Here is a 20,814-nt window from a genome sequence, read left to right on the forward strand (position 1 = left end):
ATCTGGCATTGCCATGAACTATGGTGTAGGTCACAGTCGCAGCTCGGATCCCACATTGCTGAGGCTGTGGCATAGGCTGGCGGTTTCAGCTCTGACTGGAACCCTAGCCTGGGAACCTCCATATGCCACAAGTACAGCCCTAAAAAGACAAAAAGACAAAAAAAAATAGTAATTTTGAAGTCAGAGGACCTGAAAAGTATTCTAAAACACTCTCAGTCTCTTATTTCTGGTAAAAGGGAATAATAATTCCCATCTCATAAGGCTTTTTAAGTAGGAGGATTGGGTAACAGTGCCACTTCAGTAATTGTGGATATAGTTGGTACCAAATGCATTTATTAATTGATTCAATCTTGTACTGCAGTAATTCTTAGAATTTTCCAATGAAGATTCTGTAAAAACAGAACACACAATCACAGAGAGCCTGGGAGATGCAGACCAGGTCATCTCTCAATAAACTCAAATTTGTGTCTTTTTTTTTTTTCTTTAAAATTTATGCAAATTTGAAACTCTGCTCCAAACTATAGCTCTGTTTGTTCTGATATTATAATGTTACTACCACATCTTTTTATACTTTCCAGCTACCTTTGCAGCTGGTGAGGCCTCGTGCATGAATTCTAGTCAAAGGAATGAGACTGGAATAATAGGAGCCACTTTTGAATCAAGGCTTTAGAAGAAGTGACTTTAAGAAGCCCTCGTCTTCATCTTCCATAAGCAGAAGGAGATCCCAACATGTGATCTAAGAGATGGCAGAGCAACAAGGTGGAAAGAGGTTGGGGTCCCCAAAACCATATGGAGGAGATCCACCCCAAAACTAGGATCATCCATCATCCATCTTAAACTACTATATGAATAAGAAATGAACTTCTATTAAGTTTATAAATAACTTAATATAAATATTATATTATTATATTATACTTAATATAATATTATTAAGTATAAATAAACTTCTGTATTTGAACTACCAAATATTTTGAGTCTGTTTAGTGCAGCAGCTATTATTGGTCAAACCAGTGTACCCTCAGCCTTCCAAAAAGAAAGAACCAAGCATTTTCCAGTTAAAAGATATCCTGAGACCCAAAGTAAATGTTTTTGCATTGTCTATACTAATTATCACATATTTATTTTCATTTCCTAAATAAATGCAGTTGAAATGTTCATTCAACTGTCTTAGACTTTGTTGTACATTAAAAACCTCTAATTAAAACATCTGCTCAGAATTTATCAATTTGCCAGAGGTTAAACACAACATAGCATGAAATATCAGGCTTAGCATTCTGCTGCTATTCAGAAAAGAAGAAAAAAAGATGAATGGGGGAAAACAAGTGGTGGCCCCAATAAAGCTATTGAGTACTTTTTAATCACTCTAAAATGATTTATAATCCTGGAATCATTGCTGGATATGTCTTTAGAAAATATGGGGAAATATATTAGAAATTAAACTCTGAAGCATATTTTTTGTAGTCTTTCAGAGGGCAACTATCTCTAACTGGATGAATACATAGATGGATGATAGGTAGGGAGGTAGGTAGATACGTGATAGATAGACATCAAAGATTTATGGCTACAAAGAAGATAATCAGTATTACAAGATAATTAGGCACTAACAGAAAATTATAACTTAGTCCCTCTATAGCATGTATTCATAATCTGTAAAATGTCATCTCTTTGTTATTACATGATTACTTTTTTCTCGTAAATAATAAAAAAGCTGAAAAATCTAAAAGATAAGAAAAATAAATTAGAGAATGATAAAAATCACTGAGATTAGAATTATCTATGGCCTTTTAGTTCAATGTTTGTTCTATCTTCTCTGAACCCACCAACCCTCTCTTTTCATCAGGCTTATTAAGCTTTCTACCATCTTAGCAATACTCATGTCAATATTCATAATCCAAACCTCTCACCTTTCTGACTCCTCATTGCACCATCTGGAAAACTGTCAAGTCTTGGGTAAACTCAACTACCCACTTCTCTTTGCTCTACCCAAGCCAGCTGATTACAACTGCAGCAAGCACACACAAGAGCACAGAATGGTACCACCAGCAACACAACTCGAGGCAATTCCTCCAGGTTCCTCCACAACCCCTTCCCCTACACATCTAGGGTTGCATGGCAAACAATCTCTGTTCTCCTCAAATTTCTGATCACGCCTTCTTCCCACCACCTTTTCCCTCTACAGATAACCTTACCTCCCACTTTCTGGAGACACAAAAAGAAGTGATCTAATAGGAATTTTCCTCCACTTACCACCACCCTCAATGCTCAAAGTTTCGTCTAAGCTTCTCCTCTCTTCCTTCCCTCCTGATATCAGAGACTTGCCTTCAGTCTCTAAGACCAATGTCTTCACTTGCAGTTTCACAGTTTTCTCAAAATCTTACACTAGCTACTTTAAAAACAAACAAACAAAAACCCCAAACTTCACTGGCCTCTCCTTGTCTTCGTAGATACATCGTTGTCTAGTCAGTCATGAAATATTGGATTTTCCCATGGCTGAGACTCAATCAGTCTTCTTTTTTTTCTTATGCGATTGAGTACTACCTATCTTCAACCCTTACCTCTGCTATGACTTTGAGATCAATACACCTACCTGTATTCTCTGACCTCTATCTGCATTTTTATGTCTCAAAGACATCTTGAATTCATCAGGTACAACAGTGAACTCCTACCCCACTTCATTTTCCTGGATTGACTCCAAATCCACATCATGTCTTCCAGGTTTTTCCTTTAAATATTTCTCAATCCACCCATATCTCTCCAACTCTTCTGCCATCTTACCAAGTCCAGGACTTTATCTTTTACTAGGATTACCACCATTTGCCTTTTCTATCACATTCTTTATAGTTAAAGCAATCTTACAAAAAAAGAAATCACACCACTTTCCTATTTAAATCACTGCAATGACTTCCCTTTGCTCTTAAGATTCTTAACAAAATGCTTAACATACCCGACTAAATTCTGTGAACTGACCTTTAAGTCTTTAACTTCTGAGATTCAGCAAACACAACCTTCTTTGTGTTCATACAGTGTTTTGTATCCTCTTGACCACACGGCTTTTACACAAGCTGCTCCCTTTGCCTATTGCTAAACAGCCTATAAATCTCAGCTCATACTTTTCTTCCTCAAGGACATTTCTCAGACTCTCAAGTCTAGATCAAGCATTAAATGTCCTCTTACCACTTTATACCCTGCCTATGTAACATATATTGTAACTTTAGATTTTTGTGTTTTTGTTTAATATCTAGTTGCACTGTGAGGGCAAGAACTGGTATTATTTATTTGTTTTAGTTTTTGTTTTTTTAATTTTTCTCATGCCTACTACTCAGCACAGCACCAGGAAAAACATGGATTTTCTTTTAATATTTGTTGAATACATAGAAAAGAGAAATATATACCTCATCCTATTTGTGCCCAATTTTAAATTATTACATATTTGTATCAATGTTTATAGAAATCTCTGACTTGAATTTTAGTGATTTACTCAAACCAAATGTCTTCACAATCACGTATTGGAAGCATGCCCAATTTCTATCACTTTGCAACATTTTTAATGTATTTGGAGATATTCAATTTAATTTAAAAAACTGCAATTATCATTCACAATCTGCTAGAAAACATTGTTTTCTCATCTGTTCTTCTTTCCTTTTGGCTTCCCTTTCATAACTGTGTGTCTTCTCTATCTCTGAGTTACTACTTAACATTTTTAAGTCAATAAATTGATATTGTTGACCCCAGACACACACAAAAAACTTTAGCACCAAAACTCTGACTTTTCATAAAACGCAATTATATTTGCCTGACTGCTATAATCAATTAGTAGATTATAAATTTGATGGGACCAGGATCTGTGTCTCTTTTTGTTTCCTAATATATTCCTAGCATCTAAAACAACACCTGGAACATATAGGTAATCAATAAATGTTGACTAAATAAACTTTATAAAACATTATTGAATGATGGCAAAAATATGTCCTAGAATGATTTTATTACTCTCTTTTGTAGCATACAGACTACATCCTCAATAAAATTATGTCCCATAAGCAGAACTGACAATGGTTTATACCAATTATCCTAATTTCTAAAATGTCTAGCTGCTAGATTTTTTTTCCTTTTGCGTAGTAGTGATTCCTGAGAATCACATGCAAAAGTCAATGGCATTAGTGCACTCCTTTATAAACTTCTGACTGAGGGTTTAAAGAAAGCTCAGAACCTTTGGTGAAGAGAGATACAGGATAAACTGTGATGCACATAGGGATGTGGAATAGGACCACATCATAGAACACTGGCCAGGACGAAAATCTTAGATACCAAATGTTTTTATTGTGTCTTTTTCCACCCACATTTTAACATCTCTAAACTGAAATCCAGGAGTTCACATCATGGCTCAGTAGTTAACGAATCTGACTAGTGTCCATGAGGATGTGGGTTCCATCCCTGGCCTTGCTCAGTGGGTTACGGATCTGGCATTGCCATGAGCTGTGGTGTAGGTCACAGACACGGCTCGGATCCTGTGTGGCTGTGGCTGTGGCTGTGGCATAGGCCAGCAACTGTAGCTCCGATTCAACCCCTGGCCTGAGAACCTCCATATGCTACGGATGTGGCCCTAAAAAGACAAAGACCAAAAAAAAAGAAAATTGAAATCCACTTATAACCAATGGAATTTCTTAGTTTAATTGGTAATATTTTATTCTTGTTTTTTTCTTTTTACTCCCATGGCATTTGAATTTTCCAGGTCAGAGATCAAATTGGAGCTGCAGCTACAACCCATGCTACAGCCACAGCAACACCGGCTCCAAGATGCTTCTGCCAGATCCTTAACCCACTGGGCAAAGCCGGGGACCAAACCCACATTCTCACAGAGACAACATCAGGTCCTTAACCCACCGAGCCACAATGGGAACTCCAGTAATACTTTATTCCTATTATTGGCATATAAAATAATGCCAGTTTCAAAATATATGACATGTTTAATTCAATTAAATGCTTTTATGACTATAGTATCCACAATGGGGATAGACAGAGATTTTAGAAAGAGAAGAGGGAGAAGCGAATAAGATTATGAGGAGCAAAGAAAGACATTACAGGTGTTTATCTACCCACCACTATTCTGTCTTTTTATACATACGAATATGGAGCTTTTATCACCTTATCCTAGAATCGGTTGTGAAGGTCCCTACCTTATTCCTTAAACTCCTTAAGAGCAGAACTATGCATCAATCCTTGTGTTTCCCAAGTGAGGGGCATCTGATAGAAGTTTAAATTCATTTGTTCAAGTACGTTAAATCTAATAGCTTTGTCTTTTACAGAATGGATAGCAAATAGAATTTGTTGTGATAAATTTGTAAGGTACTTCATAGAAGTATATTAAGCTCTCTGATAAGGAACATTAACTTATTTGGACCATTTGATTACACTCTAATTCACTGATGTGTTAATTTTCTGAATAGAGTAATTACCAAATCAGGAATTACTAATAGAGAAATGAATTAAAATCTGTTGCTCCAGAGCATTTAACAAGGCCCAGGGGACCTAAGATATTTCTGAAAAATAAACAAATTCTCCAAAATTTATTTGCCTACTAGCAGAATGAGCCCTGTTAATTGTCATACATGCAAGGTAAATGTATGCAAGTCTCCTTTCTCTAGGAGTTTATAAAAGTGGCTGCAACCGACACGCTGGACATGGAAAACATACAAACAGCAAACAGTGCAGAGGGATTAAATACAAACACATTCATATCTTGTTCTAACCCGGCATGAATGAATTTCAGAATAGAATGGAAAAATACATAACCAGCGTGGTCAAATACAAACACATTCATATCTTGTTCTAACCCGGCATGAATGAATTTCAGAATAGAATGGAAAAAACATGACCAGCGTGGCCAAATACTTGATAGAGATGATGAAGGATCATTTCTAATAAATCGAGGGAGGCTCCACATCAACGTTGCCATTTCCAGAGTTCTCTGAATGATAGGAAGAGTTATTTCAATCACCAAGCATGTGGGAAAAAATTTTCCAAATCATAGATGTTACAAGAGGAAACAAACAAACAAAAAAAAAACTGAGAATGAAACATACACAGGAGAGATTAGAAGGAACAAGGCTTTCAAACCGAAGGGAAATGGACCTCAAATGGACCTGAATTCCCAGTTACAATGGCAGTATAAAGGCATTTTTATTCCATTTGCCTTCCTGAAAAGTCACTGAACGACTAAGAATGGAGAAACAAAATAAAACGAAACAGGTTTTAAAACCTCAGTACTTTCTATCTTTAGTAAACCAGGGAAATAGCCATAATCTTTCTCCTCCCCCCCCCCCAAAAAAAGCAACTTTGAGGAATAGAGGAAAAAACACATTTTGTTCTGTATGAAAGCAAAAGTCGATGCTGAGAAACAAAACTCACCACAATCCTCTCCCTCCAGAACAGGAATGTTTACACTTAAATATAAGAAAGACAATCCAGAAATACATCCTCAGTCTCTTTTTAAGAAGGGCCATGAGCAGGACAAGGCAATCACACCGTCAATTCCTTCCCATCCCACCCTAGGGGGTTGGGGGGATCAACTGAAGTTGAAATCACACTGGGAACCCACTGGGCTGCTCAACCCACCAGGGGCAGTGGCTGAAAGATGGAGAAGGTGAAACAAAAAGGAAGGGCAAACAGTAGCAGGTGGGAGTGCAGACCCCTGGAGGGTATTTATTGTGAGTCCCACCGAATTCTCTGGGCTGTGAAACAGGGGCAGAGTTGATTTGATGAGTGTGGGTCCAACAATTACAAACCAGTTAAAGCTAAGGGATGTCCCAGCCCTTTCTGCTAACTTAACCTCACTCTATTTTTCAAAAAATAGTTGCCTTGTTAAAAGATGAGTATCAAAAAAAAAAAAAAGTTCCCATCTTGGCTCAGCAGTTAACAAACCTGACTATCATCCATGAGGACACAGGTTCAATCCCTGGCCTCACTCAGTGGGTTAAGTATCCAGCGTTGCTGTGAGCTGTGGTGTAGGTCACAGACTTGGCTTAGATCTGGCATTGCCAGCAGCTACATCTCTGATTCGACCCCTAGCCTAGGAACCTCCATATGGCGTGGGTGTGGCCCTAAAAAGACAAAAAAAGAAAAAAAAAAGAAAAGAAATATGAGTATCAGAAGAGAACTAGTGTTGAGTGCGCTAAACTCATTTTTTAGTAGAAAAAGAGTGATGAGTACAATGGACCAGGATGTATTTGGAGGTTTGGCTGCATCAGGGAATAGTAAAGATGCTTTCCCTCATGGAGCATCAGACAATACAGAGACAACATAAAAAGCCTAATTAAATCAGTATGTTAGAAAGCGATAGTCCTTATGAAAACAGTTTAAAATAGATCAGGCAAGGGGCATCGGAGGTGCTGAAACAGAGGATAGGCAGCAGTATTAAATGGGACAGTCAGGGACACCACAATGAGATGAGATCTGGGCAAAGACTAGATGGGGACAGAAATACCAAGGAATCAGACCTCTGATGAAGGAGCTGTGGGCTGAAGGAAAGACTCTAGGGTGCAGGTTCTTGAAACATAAAGAGCCGGGAAAGCAGGAAAAACAAGGTACAGATGAACAGAAACTGAGAAAGAAAAGAAAGTTGAAGGGGTGTTGGCAAGCCAGATGGGGGAGTCCTCCGATGATGCTGGCCTTTGCAGGTCATGGTAAGGACCTTGGCTTTTATCTGAGGGAGATGGAAATTATTGCAGGGCTCTGAGCAAAGAAGTGATGAGAGCTAATGTTCTAAAAGCAACATCCTGGTTTCTCTGTTGAGAATAGATTGTCCAGGGAGTTCCCATTGTGGTGCAGTGGTTAACGAATCCGACTAGGAACCATGAGGTTGTGGGTTCGATCCCTGCCCTTGCTCAGTGGGCTAAGGATCCGGCATTGCCGTGAGCTGTGGTGTAGGTGGCAGACGCGGCTCAGATCCTGCGTTGCTGTGGCTCTGGTGTAGGCCGGCAGCTACAGCTCCGATTAGACCCCTAGCCTGGGAACCTCCATATGCCACGAGAGCAGCCCTAGAAAACGCAAAAAGACAAAAAAAAATGGGCAGAGAAGAATTGAAGAAAATGAGTACAGACAAATCTTGCTAGGAATTTGCTGTACAGAAAGAATATAAATGGAGTATAGAGGAAGTGAAGATGAGAGAAAGATTTTTTGTTTCTTTTTGTTTGTTTTGTTTGTTTTTCATCACAGTTGGGAAATATGCTTGTATGGTGGGAAAAATACAATTGATTACAGAGGAGAGAACCGGAAAATTGCCTCTGCATATTCCCGAATATGGAGAGGGGTTAAGGCCACACGATAGCAAGAGAGGTTTACATAGGAGAAGGTTCATCTCTGTAAGAAGTGGGAAGAAAGGGGAGGGGAGTGGATTTTGAACCTGTTTCTTGCCCTAGCAGAGCTGAACATATTTTACAAATATAAAAAATAGTCCTACACTCAATGAACGGTGATCCTACCCTCTCTTCCTGCTTAGTCTCTACCATTCTTTTTTTTTTTTTTTGTCTTTTTGCCTTTTCTAGGGCTGCTCCCGTGGCATATGGAGGTTCCCAGGCTAGGGGTCTAATCGGAGCTGTAGCTGCCAGCCTACGCCAGAGCCACAGCAACGCAGGATCCGAGCCGCATCTGCAACCTACACCACAGCTCACAGCAACGCCGGATCATTAACCCACTGAGCAAGGGCAGGGACCGAACCCGCAACCTCATGGTTCCTAGTCGGATTCGTTAACCACTGCGCCACCATGGGAACTCCCTCTACCATTCTTAATGCTATCCAAAACCTTCTCCCCAAATCATAATACGCTTCGGATTTCTACCCTTTCCTCGATCATTCCATATGTAGAATTTATTCCAATGATCAATTTCCCTTGCCCTTAGAACAGATTCTTAGGATGGGCAAACAAGTAGATGAAAGACAAGACTTGGTTACCTTTCTCAAAATATTGAGTTCCTCTCCTACTGGCCTTTAAAATAATGACTAAATAGTGTCACATCTTTTCCGAATTTTTTTTTTTCTTTTTAGGGTTGCACCTGCGGCATATGGAAGTTCCCAGGCTAAAGGTCAAATCAGAGCTGCAGTTGCCGGCCTACACCACAGCCACAGCAATGCAGGATCTGAGCCATGTCTGCAACCTACACCTTAGCCCACGGCAACGTCTGATCCCAGGCTCACTGAGAGAGGCCAGGGATGGAACCTGCACCCTCCTGGATGCTAGTCGGGTTCATAACCCACTGAGCCACAATAGGAATTCCCTCCAATTTTTAATCTGTATCGGCATCTCTCATACCAAGAGGAATTTTGGCACCTAAATCTACAGCATACCCTATTTTCAGTTTTATTTTCCAAAAGCGTTAAATGAAGATTTTTTAAGAAATTGCCTTACCCAGTGAGTTTGACTGCATGTGACCGAAGCTTTCGATATTTGTCTGATTCTTCATTTGTGCTGGTAACATGTCTATATATCCCTGTCTTGTAATGGAAGAAATCTTCATGGACTTGCATTATGGCTAAAAGAAAACCCAACAGGACAGACAATGTAATTTTAAACTGTTATCTTTCAAAACCTACAGAAATTCTCCTAGAACAGGTAATGAAGACATTGCCAGGGATAGACTCTAAGAAGGAAATTTGCAGTTCTGCTGAATTTCTTTCCTGCTTAATTTAACTGGCCGCAATATTTTCTGGCTCTCTGCTGAAAACAATGTTTGGCTATTTAGAATATTACTTAAGTACACGTTACACATTGATAATGCCATCTATTCTTAATTGACAGAAGCACTAGTGCCAGGAACCAAGCCCTCGTAGGAAGTCCATTACAGTTGGCTGGTGATTGCCATTTCTCCATTAACCTTGGGCTTCTCCACAAGCCTCTTAAAACTCCAATTAAGCTGGCGGCAAAGGGTGAACCTGGCAAACAGGGCTTAAAATGATTGCCCTTAATCCTCAGAAGTAAATACAAAAAACTCTCCTCGGTGAGTTTGAATAAAAAGCAAATGCCTGGCAAAAGAATCCTCGGACAAGATTTCATCCTTCCAGATCTGGAAAGCTAAGCCAATAGTGTATTCTTTAGAAAGTAAGAGCTTATCCTTTATAAAGCTCTCCATTCCCTCACCTAGATTATTTCTTTTCTGCATTGTGTGCTGTTTTGTTGAAGGGCTTGGGCCGTTCGGGGTAAAAGCTTCTCTTCTAGAAGACATGAATTGAAAATATTTTCAGTTGGGACTAGTTAGGCATACCTTGTAACTCTGTGCACAATGCTTGTCTTAGTTTGACATGCATTTTAAAGAAGAAATGAAGTCACTAGCAATTAATAGATCCTAAAATAAGGCTTCTCCTCCAAAGACGAATATTGCTTTCGGTTCCACTTTTTATTTCATTTTTTAATGTTCCATACCTTTTCGGATGCCATCCAAATATTCCCCAAAGAGGTTACATGTTTATTTACTTTAAACTTCATTCCTGTGGGATTTTAGAAATTTATATAACTGTACTGTATGCAGATCTTTGCTTTTGTTCTCTTTGCAGCACCTAACGTTATTTTGAATTCTACAGATTTTAGAAGAATGCACACAATGCTATTTATTCAGCATCCTATTGCCTTTCACGTTCTTTTGTACCAAGAAGGGAAAATGCTGTATGTCAGCCCAGGCAACAATGTGCAGGCAACCACACTGCACCTACAGCAAGATGAGGCAACCAGCAATTACAAACGTGTGAAGATATTGCTAGTGGTTTTCTCTTCCATGGAACGAAAGGTTAGCTCTTCTTAATTCTAAGCACCATGAATAAAATATACTCGACAATGTGGAAAACACTCCCAGATAAAGAAATGTGGGTGAGATGTCATCACAATTCACATGAAAGTGGCTCCTTCCTTCAGTTTCTGACACAAAAGCAGATTAACAAACCAATCAACATATAACTACATAAGCTACTATAATGCGGTTTTATTTTTGGAAAACTGCACCAAGGAGTTCCCGTCGTGGCACAGTGGTTAACGAATCCAACTAGGAACCACGAGGTTTCGGGTTCGATCCCTGGCCTTGCTCAGTGGGTTAAGGATCCAGCGTTGCCGTGAGCTGTGGTGTAGGTGGCAGACACGGCTCGGATCCCGCATTGCTGTGGCTCTAGCCTAGGCCAGTGGCTACAGCTCTGATTCAACCCCTAGCCTGGGAAGCTGCATATGCCGAGGAAGCGGCCCAAGAAACGGCAAAAAGACAAAAAAAAAAAAAAGAAAAGAAAACCGCACCAAACTTATTACACAGACTTATAACATACATGAGGGCATGTGGTAACCTCAATCCCATGCTCCTGGTTCAGGCTGGCAAGAAAAAGGTTCTCAGCAAATATTTGTTACATGGATATTGAATAATTTGAACTTCAACTTTATCGTTTTCAAATTTTATCTCTTTATTTTTGATTCATGTAAAATTCATGAATGCTTTAGTATCTGACCTTAAAACAAACCTAAAGTGTTCTTAATTTTAAGTAATTATGATCCAAATTTCTCTTGACTGATTAAAAGGATGAGAGAAAGAGAAACTTGAAACAGTAATACAATGATTTGAAGATTCAGAGAGGTTTAAATAACTTGACCAAAGTCATTTAAGTAGCAAATGTCAAAATTGGAATTTCAAATTCAGCCTTGACTTCAAATGCTTGTGCTCCTTCAAATTTGTCCCACAAATTCCAGTTAATGATGCATATATTTAAATTACACATGAGTTCTCCTACTTTTTTGTCAGCCTTTGAAAATTACACACCTCTAAGGAGAAAAAAATTTTCTCTTTGTTTCAGGTTTTATGTAAGGTTCCAGGGTTTTAAAAATTAAATTCAGAGCATGTTTAGAGTAAGGTTTGCTTTCTCAATAAATGTTAAGTGATGATAAAGATCAATAAAAATCCTTCCAACACAATTTTAAAATCAGTGGTTCTGCTAAGTATTGAATGGATACCTATTAGAAAATACTCATTCAGGAGTTCCCGTTGTGGCGCAGCAGAAACTAATCCGACTAGGAACAATGAAGTTGCGGGTTCGATCCCTGGCCTCACTCAGTGGGTTAAGGATCCAGCGTTGCCGTGAGCTGTGATTAGGTCGCAGACATGGCTCAGATCTGGTGTGGCTGTGGCTGTGGTGTAGACTGGCAGCTGTAGCTCCGATTAGACCCCTAGCCTGGGAACCTCCATATGCTGCCGGTGCAGCCCTAAAAAAAGCAAAAACAAAGACAATACTCATTCAGAAAAACAAAAATACATATTGGCTGATAGTTCCTTAGGTATGTATAAACTGTTTTAAATTTAATTATGGTTCATTTAACCAAATTCTTTAATTTATTTATCAATTCTACTACATTGATAATATATTCTGGGCCTTTCAGTGTTCACTCTCTGAATTTCTATTTTAGGCCTCGCTGGATTTGTTCTTCCAAGCATTTTAAGGCAATGTTTAATGCAGGGAATATAAACTGTGAACTTATTTTTGTTCATGCCATTGGTGCAAAATAAAATCAATAGGTAAGCAGAGGAACTATGTATTAGAGATAATATCTTCGTATCAAAACCAAAGTACAGAAATTCAGTATATTATTTCCTCATTTACTGTTAGTTTTCTATCCCTAACACATTTGCAAAATTAATCAAAATGGAATGTATCTTCTAAAGCACAAAAATCAAACCGGATTTATTTGATTTATTTTGAGCTCATAGAAAAAGGATAGTGTCTACTTTGTTTTTACGGCTAAGTCTTGATTTTTTTTTTCAGTTTATGACTTAATCCACTTAACTGAAGTGAGAAAACTTCTAACACTGTAGGAGTCTTGAATATAACTAAACAATCAAATGAGTTCTGTCAGTTAGCATCTCATGTCTAAATGTCTTTTTGGTCCATGATCACTTTGGATGGACTTAGCAGAATTTCATCAAATGTGTCACTAATATTTATTTAAGAATTTAATTTCTGAGTCTATCTTCTTCAAATAAAATGGCAGCTAATGAAGCTATGAGGTGAGCATACTGCTATAATTACATTGGTCTTCAAACCATTGAACCCTTGAGAATATTAGAAAAATAAAAATTTTCTTTCAATTATTAACTTTTATATGAGCTAAAATGTAATGCTGTGTATTAAACGAATGAATAAGACTCAGTCATACTTCATCCAAGCTTACCTTGAACTGGTCCATTTTGCATGATTTCTCTCATTATCTCAGTTTCCTGGAAGGGAAAATGCCAGTGAGAACAATGAGAACACGTGGAGTTCCCATTGTGACTCAGTGATTAATGAACCCAACTAGCATCCATGAGGACATGGGTTCGATCCCTGGCCTCGCTCAGTGGATTAAGGATCTGGCGTTGCTGTGAGCTGTCAGACACAGCTCAGATCAGGTGTTGCTGTGGCTCTGGTATAGGCCAGAGGCTACAGCTCCAATTCGATCCCTAGCCTGGGAACCTCCATATGCCACTAAAAGAGAAAAAGACAAAAGAAAAAAAAAAATCAAAGCCTACGAACCCTACTGTTTGGCATGTAATGTTAGGTGTTGTGCAGTCAATTTAGGAATTATGTAATCCAGTGGTCAGAACCAAATCATGGAAGGCCTGTATGTTATGGTAAGAATACTAAGCTGTATTCTGTAGGTGACTGGAAGCCATCGAAATTTCAAATATGCTGAAAGTGAGAATGTCTGCATGGTACTGATATGATGAAGTAAAATTTTCCCAGGCTTTTAACGTGATGCGCTGGAATCCAAGGAAATCATTTTCCCATTATGACTATGTCTACTTCAATTACTTTGTGAAGCAATGCAACGTGATAAAATGAGCTATCACCTCAAAAAAGTCAGTGAAAAGCCGTTTGATTTAGCTTTTGTCATATGTGTGTGTGCATATATATACACACACATATACATAAATATATAATAAGACATACTTACAAAACTCTATTCCCATGGGCATTTTAAAAATTAATGTAAAAAAAATTGAATGTAATTATTTGTACGGCTAATAGTACAAAGATCAGAAATTACAGCCAAATTGGAAGTCTTTAACAGACACTTTAAGAATATCAAAAAATTATACTTGAAAGCATAGCACTATTTTAGAATATACTAGTTTTTAAATAGTTTTAATAACAGGAGGACATATTTTTGAGAAAGCTAACCATGCTAATTCCCACGATTTAGACCTACATTGGAAGAGACTCTGTATGGAGGGGAACATTGATAGATCCTGTTGGATTTCTCGAAGTTGTTGGGACAGGGCTTCGTGGCATGCCGTTTTCCCCGCCCATCAGACCGACTTGCCATGGCGCAGCCGTTATTGGTAGCATTTTGGTCCTTGAAAAGTGGATAACATGCATGGGATACCAACCTATGAAGAATAAGTAAAGAAGTAAAAGTGATATTTAGGAAAATGCCACCATCACTTACTTGTAGGCAATTTTAGGGAATTAAATATATAGAAATTATTCTGGCTACTTACATGTAAGTTCAGCGACATTAAACACAGCATTTCCATGACATTACCCTCGTCCCTGTCCCATTCCCACTTCTTCATTACAGTTTTTTAAAATCTTGCTTAAATCTTTTGTAATAAACATTTCTATTACAGAGAATTTTCTGAAGGTGAAATATGACCATCAATAAAATCTGCGGTAATATTAATGGGGAAGGACTCCGTAATTCTGCATCTATAATTATCATATAGAAGAGCCACATTTGGGGTTCCTGTCGTGGCTCAGTGGTTCACGAATCCAACTAGGAATGATGAGATGGTGGGTTCAATCCCTGGCCTCGCTCAGTGGATTAAGGACCTGGCGTTGCCCTGAGCTGTGGTGTAGGTGGCAGATCTGGCTTGGATCCCGTGTTGCTGTGGCTCTGGCATAGGCCGGCGGCTACAGCTCCAATTAGACCCCTAGCCTGGGAACTTCCGTACGCTAGGAGTGCTGCCCTAGAAAAAGACCAAAAAAAAAAAAAAAAAAAGACGAAGAGCCAAATTTAATGTGAAATAAAATGAATTTTATCATACTCTTATGAGGTTATTCTGATAAATTATATGAGTTTTAGAATTAAGATGGTGTTTTTACATTTTTATTGAGTATAGACACCTCATAAGAATTCACTTATTATTTGTCAATAGTTCAAGATGCTTTGGAAGAAATTGTATATACTAATTTACCATTAAAGTTAATAAAGTAGAAAGTAATCAAATAAATACATTGTACAAATGATAAAATAATTTTGATTGCTGGTTATGAAGTTGAACATGGAAAAGTACAAATTATTTCGATCCTAGTCTAACATAACTCGCTGACTCTAGAAGCAGATGGTAAGGAAAATGAAACAATGAGATTGATTTTAGGAATAGTCAAATGCTGAGATGGCCATGGAAGTATCCAGTAGTATTACCTTAAGAAAATTCAATAGTGTTCAACATTGTAAGAGAGCAAGGAGCATGATGAAGCAAAGTCATTTCCAAAAAAAAAAAAAAAAATCTCTCATTAAATGAATTTCTTGGGAATAATGACTACTAAGGATTGAAGTGTGTCACCCCAAATCCATGTTTTGAAGCCCTAACAGGCCATGTGGTGGTATTTGGAGATGGGGACTTTGGGAAATAATTAGCTTTAGGTGAAACCATAAGGGTGGGACCCTCCTGCTGGGATTAGTGCTCTCGAAAGGGAAAGAGACACCAGAGCGCTCTCTCTGCCTAGTGAGGACGGGGCAAAAAGGCTAGCCAGCAAGAGGGTTCTCACCTGGAACTGAGCTAAGACCCTGATCTTGGACTTCGCCTCCAGAACTGTGAGAAATAAATGCCTGTGGTTTAAGCCACACAGCCTATGGTATTTTGTTATGTTAACCCGAGCAGACTAATACAATAAGACTTCACTGGCTCTCAATGTTAATTTATGTTTTAAAACTCCTAAAGGGCTTTAATTTTTTTTTTTTTTTATAGTACAGAGCAGAAGCCAACAAAGCACCACTATGTCAGGAAGGTATTAGGCCAAGTTGTCCATTCTAAGCGCCATATTATCAGGCAAAACACAAGAAAGAAGTTTTAGGAGTTCCCGTAGTGGCGCAGTGGTTAATGAATCCGACTAGGAACCATGAGGTTGCGGGTTTGATCCCTGCCCTTGCTCAGTGGGTTGAGAATCCAGGGTTGCCATGAGCTGTGGTGTAGGCTACAGACGCGGCTTGGATCCCGCGTTGCTGTGGCTCTGGCGTAGGCTGGTGGCTACGGCTCCGATTCGACCCCTAGCCTAGGAACCTCCATATGCCGCAGGAAGCGGCTCTAGAAAAGGCAAAAAGACAAAAAAAAAAAGTTTTAACAAAGCTTATAAATAGCTAACACTCACTCCCTCTTAGCATCTAACTGCTCGGTAGCAGACCCAGAGCACTCAGTGGATGAGGAAAGAACAAGTGGGCAACACATGCATAAACTACCAGTTATCACCTACAGCTTCCTGAGACAAATAACTCAGCTTTTAAGTAGATTAGCTCTAAGAGTAGACACAAGGATGCTGTGTGGGTGTCAGACTACATGAGAGTAAAGACAGGCAACCTGCTTCCTGTCATCAGACGGGATGGTGATAATGTTGTGGATGCATTGAGGCAAAAATACAGCATGTCTTTAGGTTATTTTCTGATTCTTCATCTGACTTTTACCTGGTATTATCAATTCACATCCCTGGGTAACTAAAAGTCTCAAGAGGGTTATCAGCAATATCAGCTACTATACACCCTCCAAGGGGACCATTTGGCTCAGAGCAACAACACAATGCTTTTTTGACTCTTCCTATTAGTTTAGCTAGAAATGTGTACATTCTTCAAATGATCATTTCCAATAGCTTATAATCTCAGTAGATACCAAATGTAGTATATATTTAAATAAATGCGTGTGTTGGAGTTCTCTGGTGGCTCAGTGGGTTAAGGCTCTGGCTTTGTCACTGCCGTGGTACAAGTTCAATCACCGACCTGGGAACTATTGCATGCCTCAGGTGCCACTAACTAAATACATATAATACATGTATTTATACAGATGTGGCATATGTATCTGTAGGGGTTTTTTTTTGAAAACTCTCAACATATCTTTTTTCCTTATTGTAATCCTAAGCAGCACTCTTAAGAATCCTAGAGACGCATGTTGGGCAGCTATTTACCCACGTTTTCTCAGGTACCACCAAGCCCTATCAATGCTTCCACTGTTGCATCCATGACGGTTCTTGGCACAGCAGGAGATCAAATTCTGAGGGGATAGGTTGGCTGTGTATCGACCTTCGGACTGAATTGCTATGCGATCAGCCGCCACACCTGTTTCAAAGAGAACATTGATTAATGTTCAAATGACACGTGGTCTTGCCAACCATTTACACAGTCCTTCCTGTTTGAATACTAAACTAGTCTTCAAACCTTTACATAATTTAAAATTAAAGCCAAAGGTCATGAATATATCCATGTATTCCAACAAGTTCAACCGTGCCATCATTCAGTCGTAATGTTAGCCCAGTTTTGGCATTGCTTTACTGTCTTACCACCTTCAAAGATTCTTCTAGTTCCTTAGTTCCTTCGCGTTCTTTGTACTTCTGAATTCTCCACTAAAAAAAATCTGGCAAGTGAAACTCCTTGAGGGCAAGAGCCATGTCTCACTATCATTTATGTCTCCTGCAGCTAGAACAATGTCTTACATACAGTCATGGCTTAGAACACATGTTTTTGAACTGAATATAACTAAACTGAGGTAATCAGGAAAAAACTGATCACAGAAATATTAACTGGAAATGCACCCATGTGAATCTGATATATTGGAATAAATTGGATCTTTGGTTTATAAACTAATTGAGACTGATATGAATCTACACTATAAACTATCAAAAAGCCACATAGCATACTTTTACGCTTATAATTCTCTTGAACATCGTCATCCAAATTTTATCTGAGCAGGTGTGGAATTCACCTCGTTATAAGTACACGTATTTGTGGACTCTTTTTTAGGTGACAGGCACTGTACTAGGCACTAGAAATTGCAACAATGAACAAAATCCAAGAGTCATAATCCAGACCTCATAGAATACTAGACGAGGGAAACTAATCAACCAGTAGCAACAAACTATACATGTCAGCAATTTGATCATGCTACCATGATAAACTGATATGTATACTGAGATCAGGAGAAACCTGGGGTGGGTGACATTTTGATACAGCTATTTAGTTCTTGTTGCTGGATACCTGGTATAGTCTTCTTGTTTAATCTCTCACTTTTGATTAAAGGCAACAAAGTCATAACCTTTCTTCTGTCTATCCAATTTTCTCAGAAGTTATAGTTTTTGCTCATCAAGATTAGCTGTGGACTGAAACCCCTCAAGGTACTAGTTTAGATTTATTCTAAAATAATTCAGTTTCAAATAATTCGTTTACATATGCATTTCTGCATGTATGTGGTTTTTATGGAACTATAGCACTTGTACAATTATGTGCTATTATTTCTGGCACATTTTAGATGTTCAATGTGTATTGAATCTATAAGCTACTACCTCCTTCTCAATTCCCATCTATTTCTGTGCTAGGATATATGTCACAGGACCAAATGCCATTATATCAACCTCTCGCCTATTCCCAAGAAAATAATTTCCTATTTCATAAAAGAAAATAGAAATTCTCTGATACTTTGATTTTCAGCACAAGTGCTCAGAATCAAGAATCTTTTTTTTTAAATGTTCGTGTAACCACTCTTTGGTTCAGAAAAGACTTTTACAATGGAAAGAAAAACAGTACTGAAGCCTGGCTTCCAGAGTCGCTGGTAAGACTTCCCTCCTTTCGCTTTGCACAGGTCACTTCCCCTATTTGTTCCTCTTTTATAAAATCAAAGGCTTGAAAAAGGTGACCTCTAACATCCCTTCCAGCCCCACGAATTTCTGTGAATTTCAACTAAAGGCTGCTTTAAATTCTAATGATATGCAATATGTTGTTCTCACACAGACATTTCTGAATCTCACTGAAGGTTTAAGCCAAATTCACTTGAAATACTTAGAAAAGGTCAGAAGATTTAAGAATGACTCAGTTCAGCAAATTGCTTTCCATGCTCTTTCTGAAAACTTTCATTGGGCTTTACCTCTGAGACACATGCTATTATTTTCTCTGCTTATTTTATTCTGTCTCCAAGTTTGCGCTGAAGCATGTATCACTCCCACCACTTCAAATTCTTTTATTTCTTAGCTTCTGAATTGCTTGAATTTTATTTGTCTGCATAATTGTTTCTATATGAGTATTTTTTTCTTTTTCTTTTTCTTTTTCCTTTTTTTTTTTGGTCTTTCTGTCTTTTCTAGGGCCACACTCATGGCATGTGGAGGTTCCCAGGCTAGGGGTCTAATTGGAGCTAAAGTTGCCGGCCTACACCACAGCCATAGCAATGCTAGATCTGAGCCAAGTCTGCAACCTATACCACAGCTCACGGCAATGCCAGATCCTTAACCCACTGAGCAATGCCAGGGATCGAATCCTCAACCTCACGGTTCCTAAGTCAGAATGGTTAACTATTGCACCATGATGGGAACTTCTATATGTGTATATTTTTTAAATGTCTTAACTTATTTCATTTTATAGGTTTTAGCTTCTTTGAAAGATACTTTTTCTCATTTTAATGAACACTTCCTGACATTATTTTCTAGATCTTTAAGAGAACCTAGATTATTATTTTCTTAACACATGCAAGAAAATAGCATCAGCCTGACTTGCCATACTAAATACACAGGATATAAAACTGTGTCCTTTGTTAGGTAGTGGGGCAAAGCCAGACCTAGGCCTGTGCTGAGGCCACGTAAGGGGGGCTCTGGCCTGGGGACACCAAAATACATAGTCCAAATCAGCCTAGCAAGTTACTCTCCATCTCACCACTAATGTCTTTCCTAAGACATCTTCATAAATGCTGGTCTAATTTACATGTAAAGTAAAATTCTAGAGTTCCTGTCATGGCTCAGTGGAATCAAATATGATTAGTATCCACGAGGATGAAGGTTCAATCCCTGGCCTCGCTCAGTAGGTTAAGGATCTGGCATTGCCATGAGCTGTGGTGTAGGTGGCAGATGCATCTTGCAACCCACGTTGCTGTGGCTGTGGCATAGGCCTGGGGCTGCAGCTCTGATTCAACCCCTAGCCTGGGAACCTACATGTGCTGTGGATGTGGCCCTAAAAAGCAAAAAAAAAAAAAAAAAAAGTAAAATTCTTACGTATCCCCTAGGAAGTGTAATACATGAACCTAAAACCACATGAACATAAAATGACAAATGATTTATTCGATTAACTCTCTCCCCACCCAGCTGAAACAGAGCTCAAAGAAGTCCCCCTGCCAGAGAACACTTACATTTGGGGATCAGGGCTAGCATAGAGTTAACAGATAGAGACGCTCCAGAGGTGAGCTCAGCCAAATGCATCCTTTCTAGAACAAACTAGCTGAATCTATGAAAGGATGAGATTTGGACAAAGTCTCAGCCCTCCTCTGTCCCAAAGCCCTCTCTGTCTTTGAGAGGTGGCTTCTCTAAGAGTCGATGAATTTCTTTCACGGTGCTTTCAGTACTTAGCCTGGTTTCCAGCACACTTCTAGAATTACTTTTAAGTCTAGGGTGGTTTTATGAAACTGATTTTTAATAGCAGATAATCAATGCCATGTGAGGTTTAATTGCCGTAATACAACCAACATTCTTTTGCGGACAATTTAGAGATCAAATCTTGGGATTAACCTGGATATTGATTTATGGGACTTGTGAAAATATATGAAATTTGCTATAACAGGAGTATGTATTTTTTACAT

General features: G+C 38.7%; 1 protein-coding gene across 1 annotated transcript in view; it reads right to left on the minus strand.

Moving 5' to 3' along the window:
- Positions 1-20,814, minus strand: part of TINAG (tubulointerstitial nephritis antigen) — a 74,847-nt gene that overhangs the window by 28,803 nt on the left and 25,230 nt on the right. The window contains exons 6-9 of the mRNA XM_047797206.1: positions 17,171-17,321; positions 14,202-14,382; positions 13,185-13,230; positions 9,402-9,525 (exon numbers count right to left, since the gene is read on the minus strand). Coding sequence (XP_047653162.1) covers positions 9,402-9,525; positions 13,185-13,230; positions 14,202-14,382; positions 17,171-17,321 — 502 coding nt within the window. The remainder of the gene's footprint in view (positions 1-9,401; positions 9,526-13,184; positions 13,231-14,201; positions 14,383-17,170; positions 17,322-20,814) is intronic.

The sequence above is a fragment of the Phacochoerus africanus genome, chromosome 9 (assembly GCF_016906955.1).
Source record: "Phacochoerus africanus isolate WHEZ1 chromosome 9, ROS_Pafr_v1, whole genome shotgun sequence".
NCBI lineage: Eukaryota > Metazoa > Chordata > Mammalia > Artiodactyla > Suidae > Phacochoerus > Phacochoerus africanus.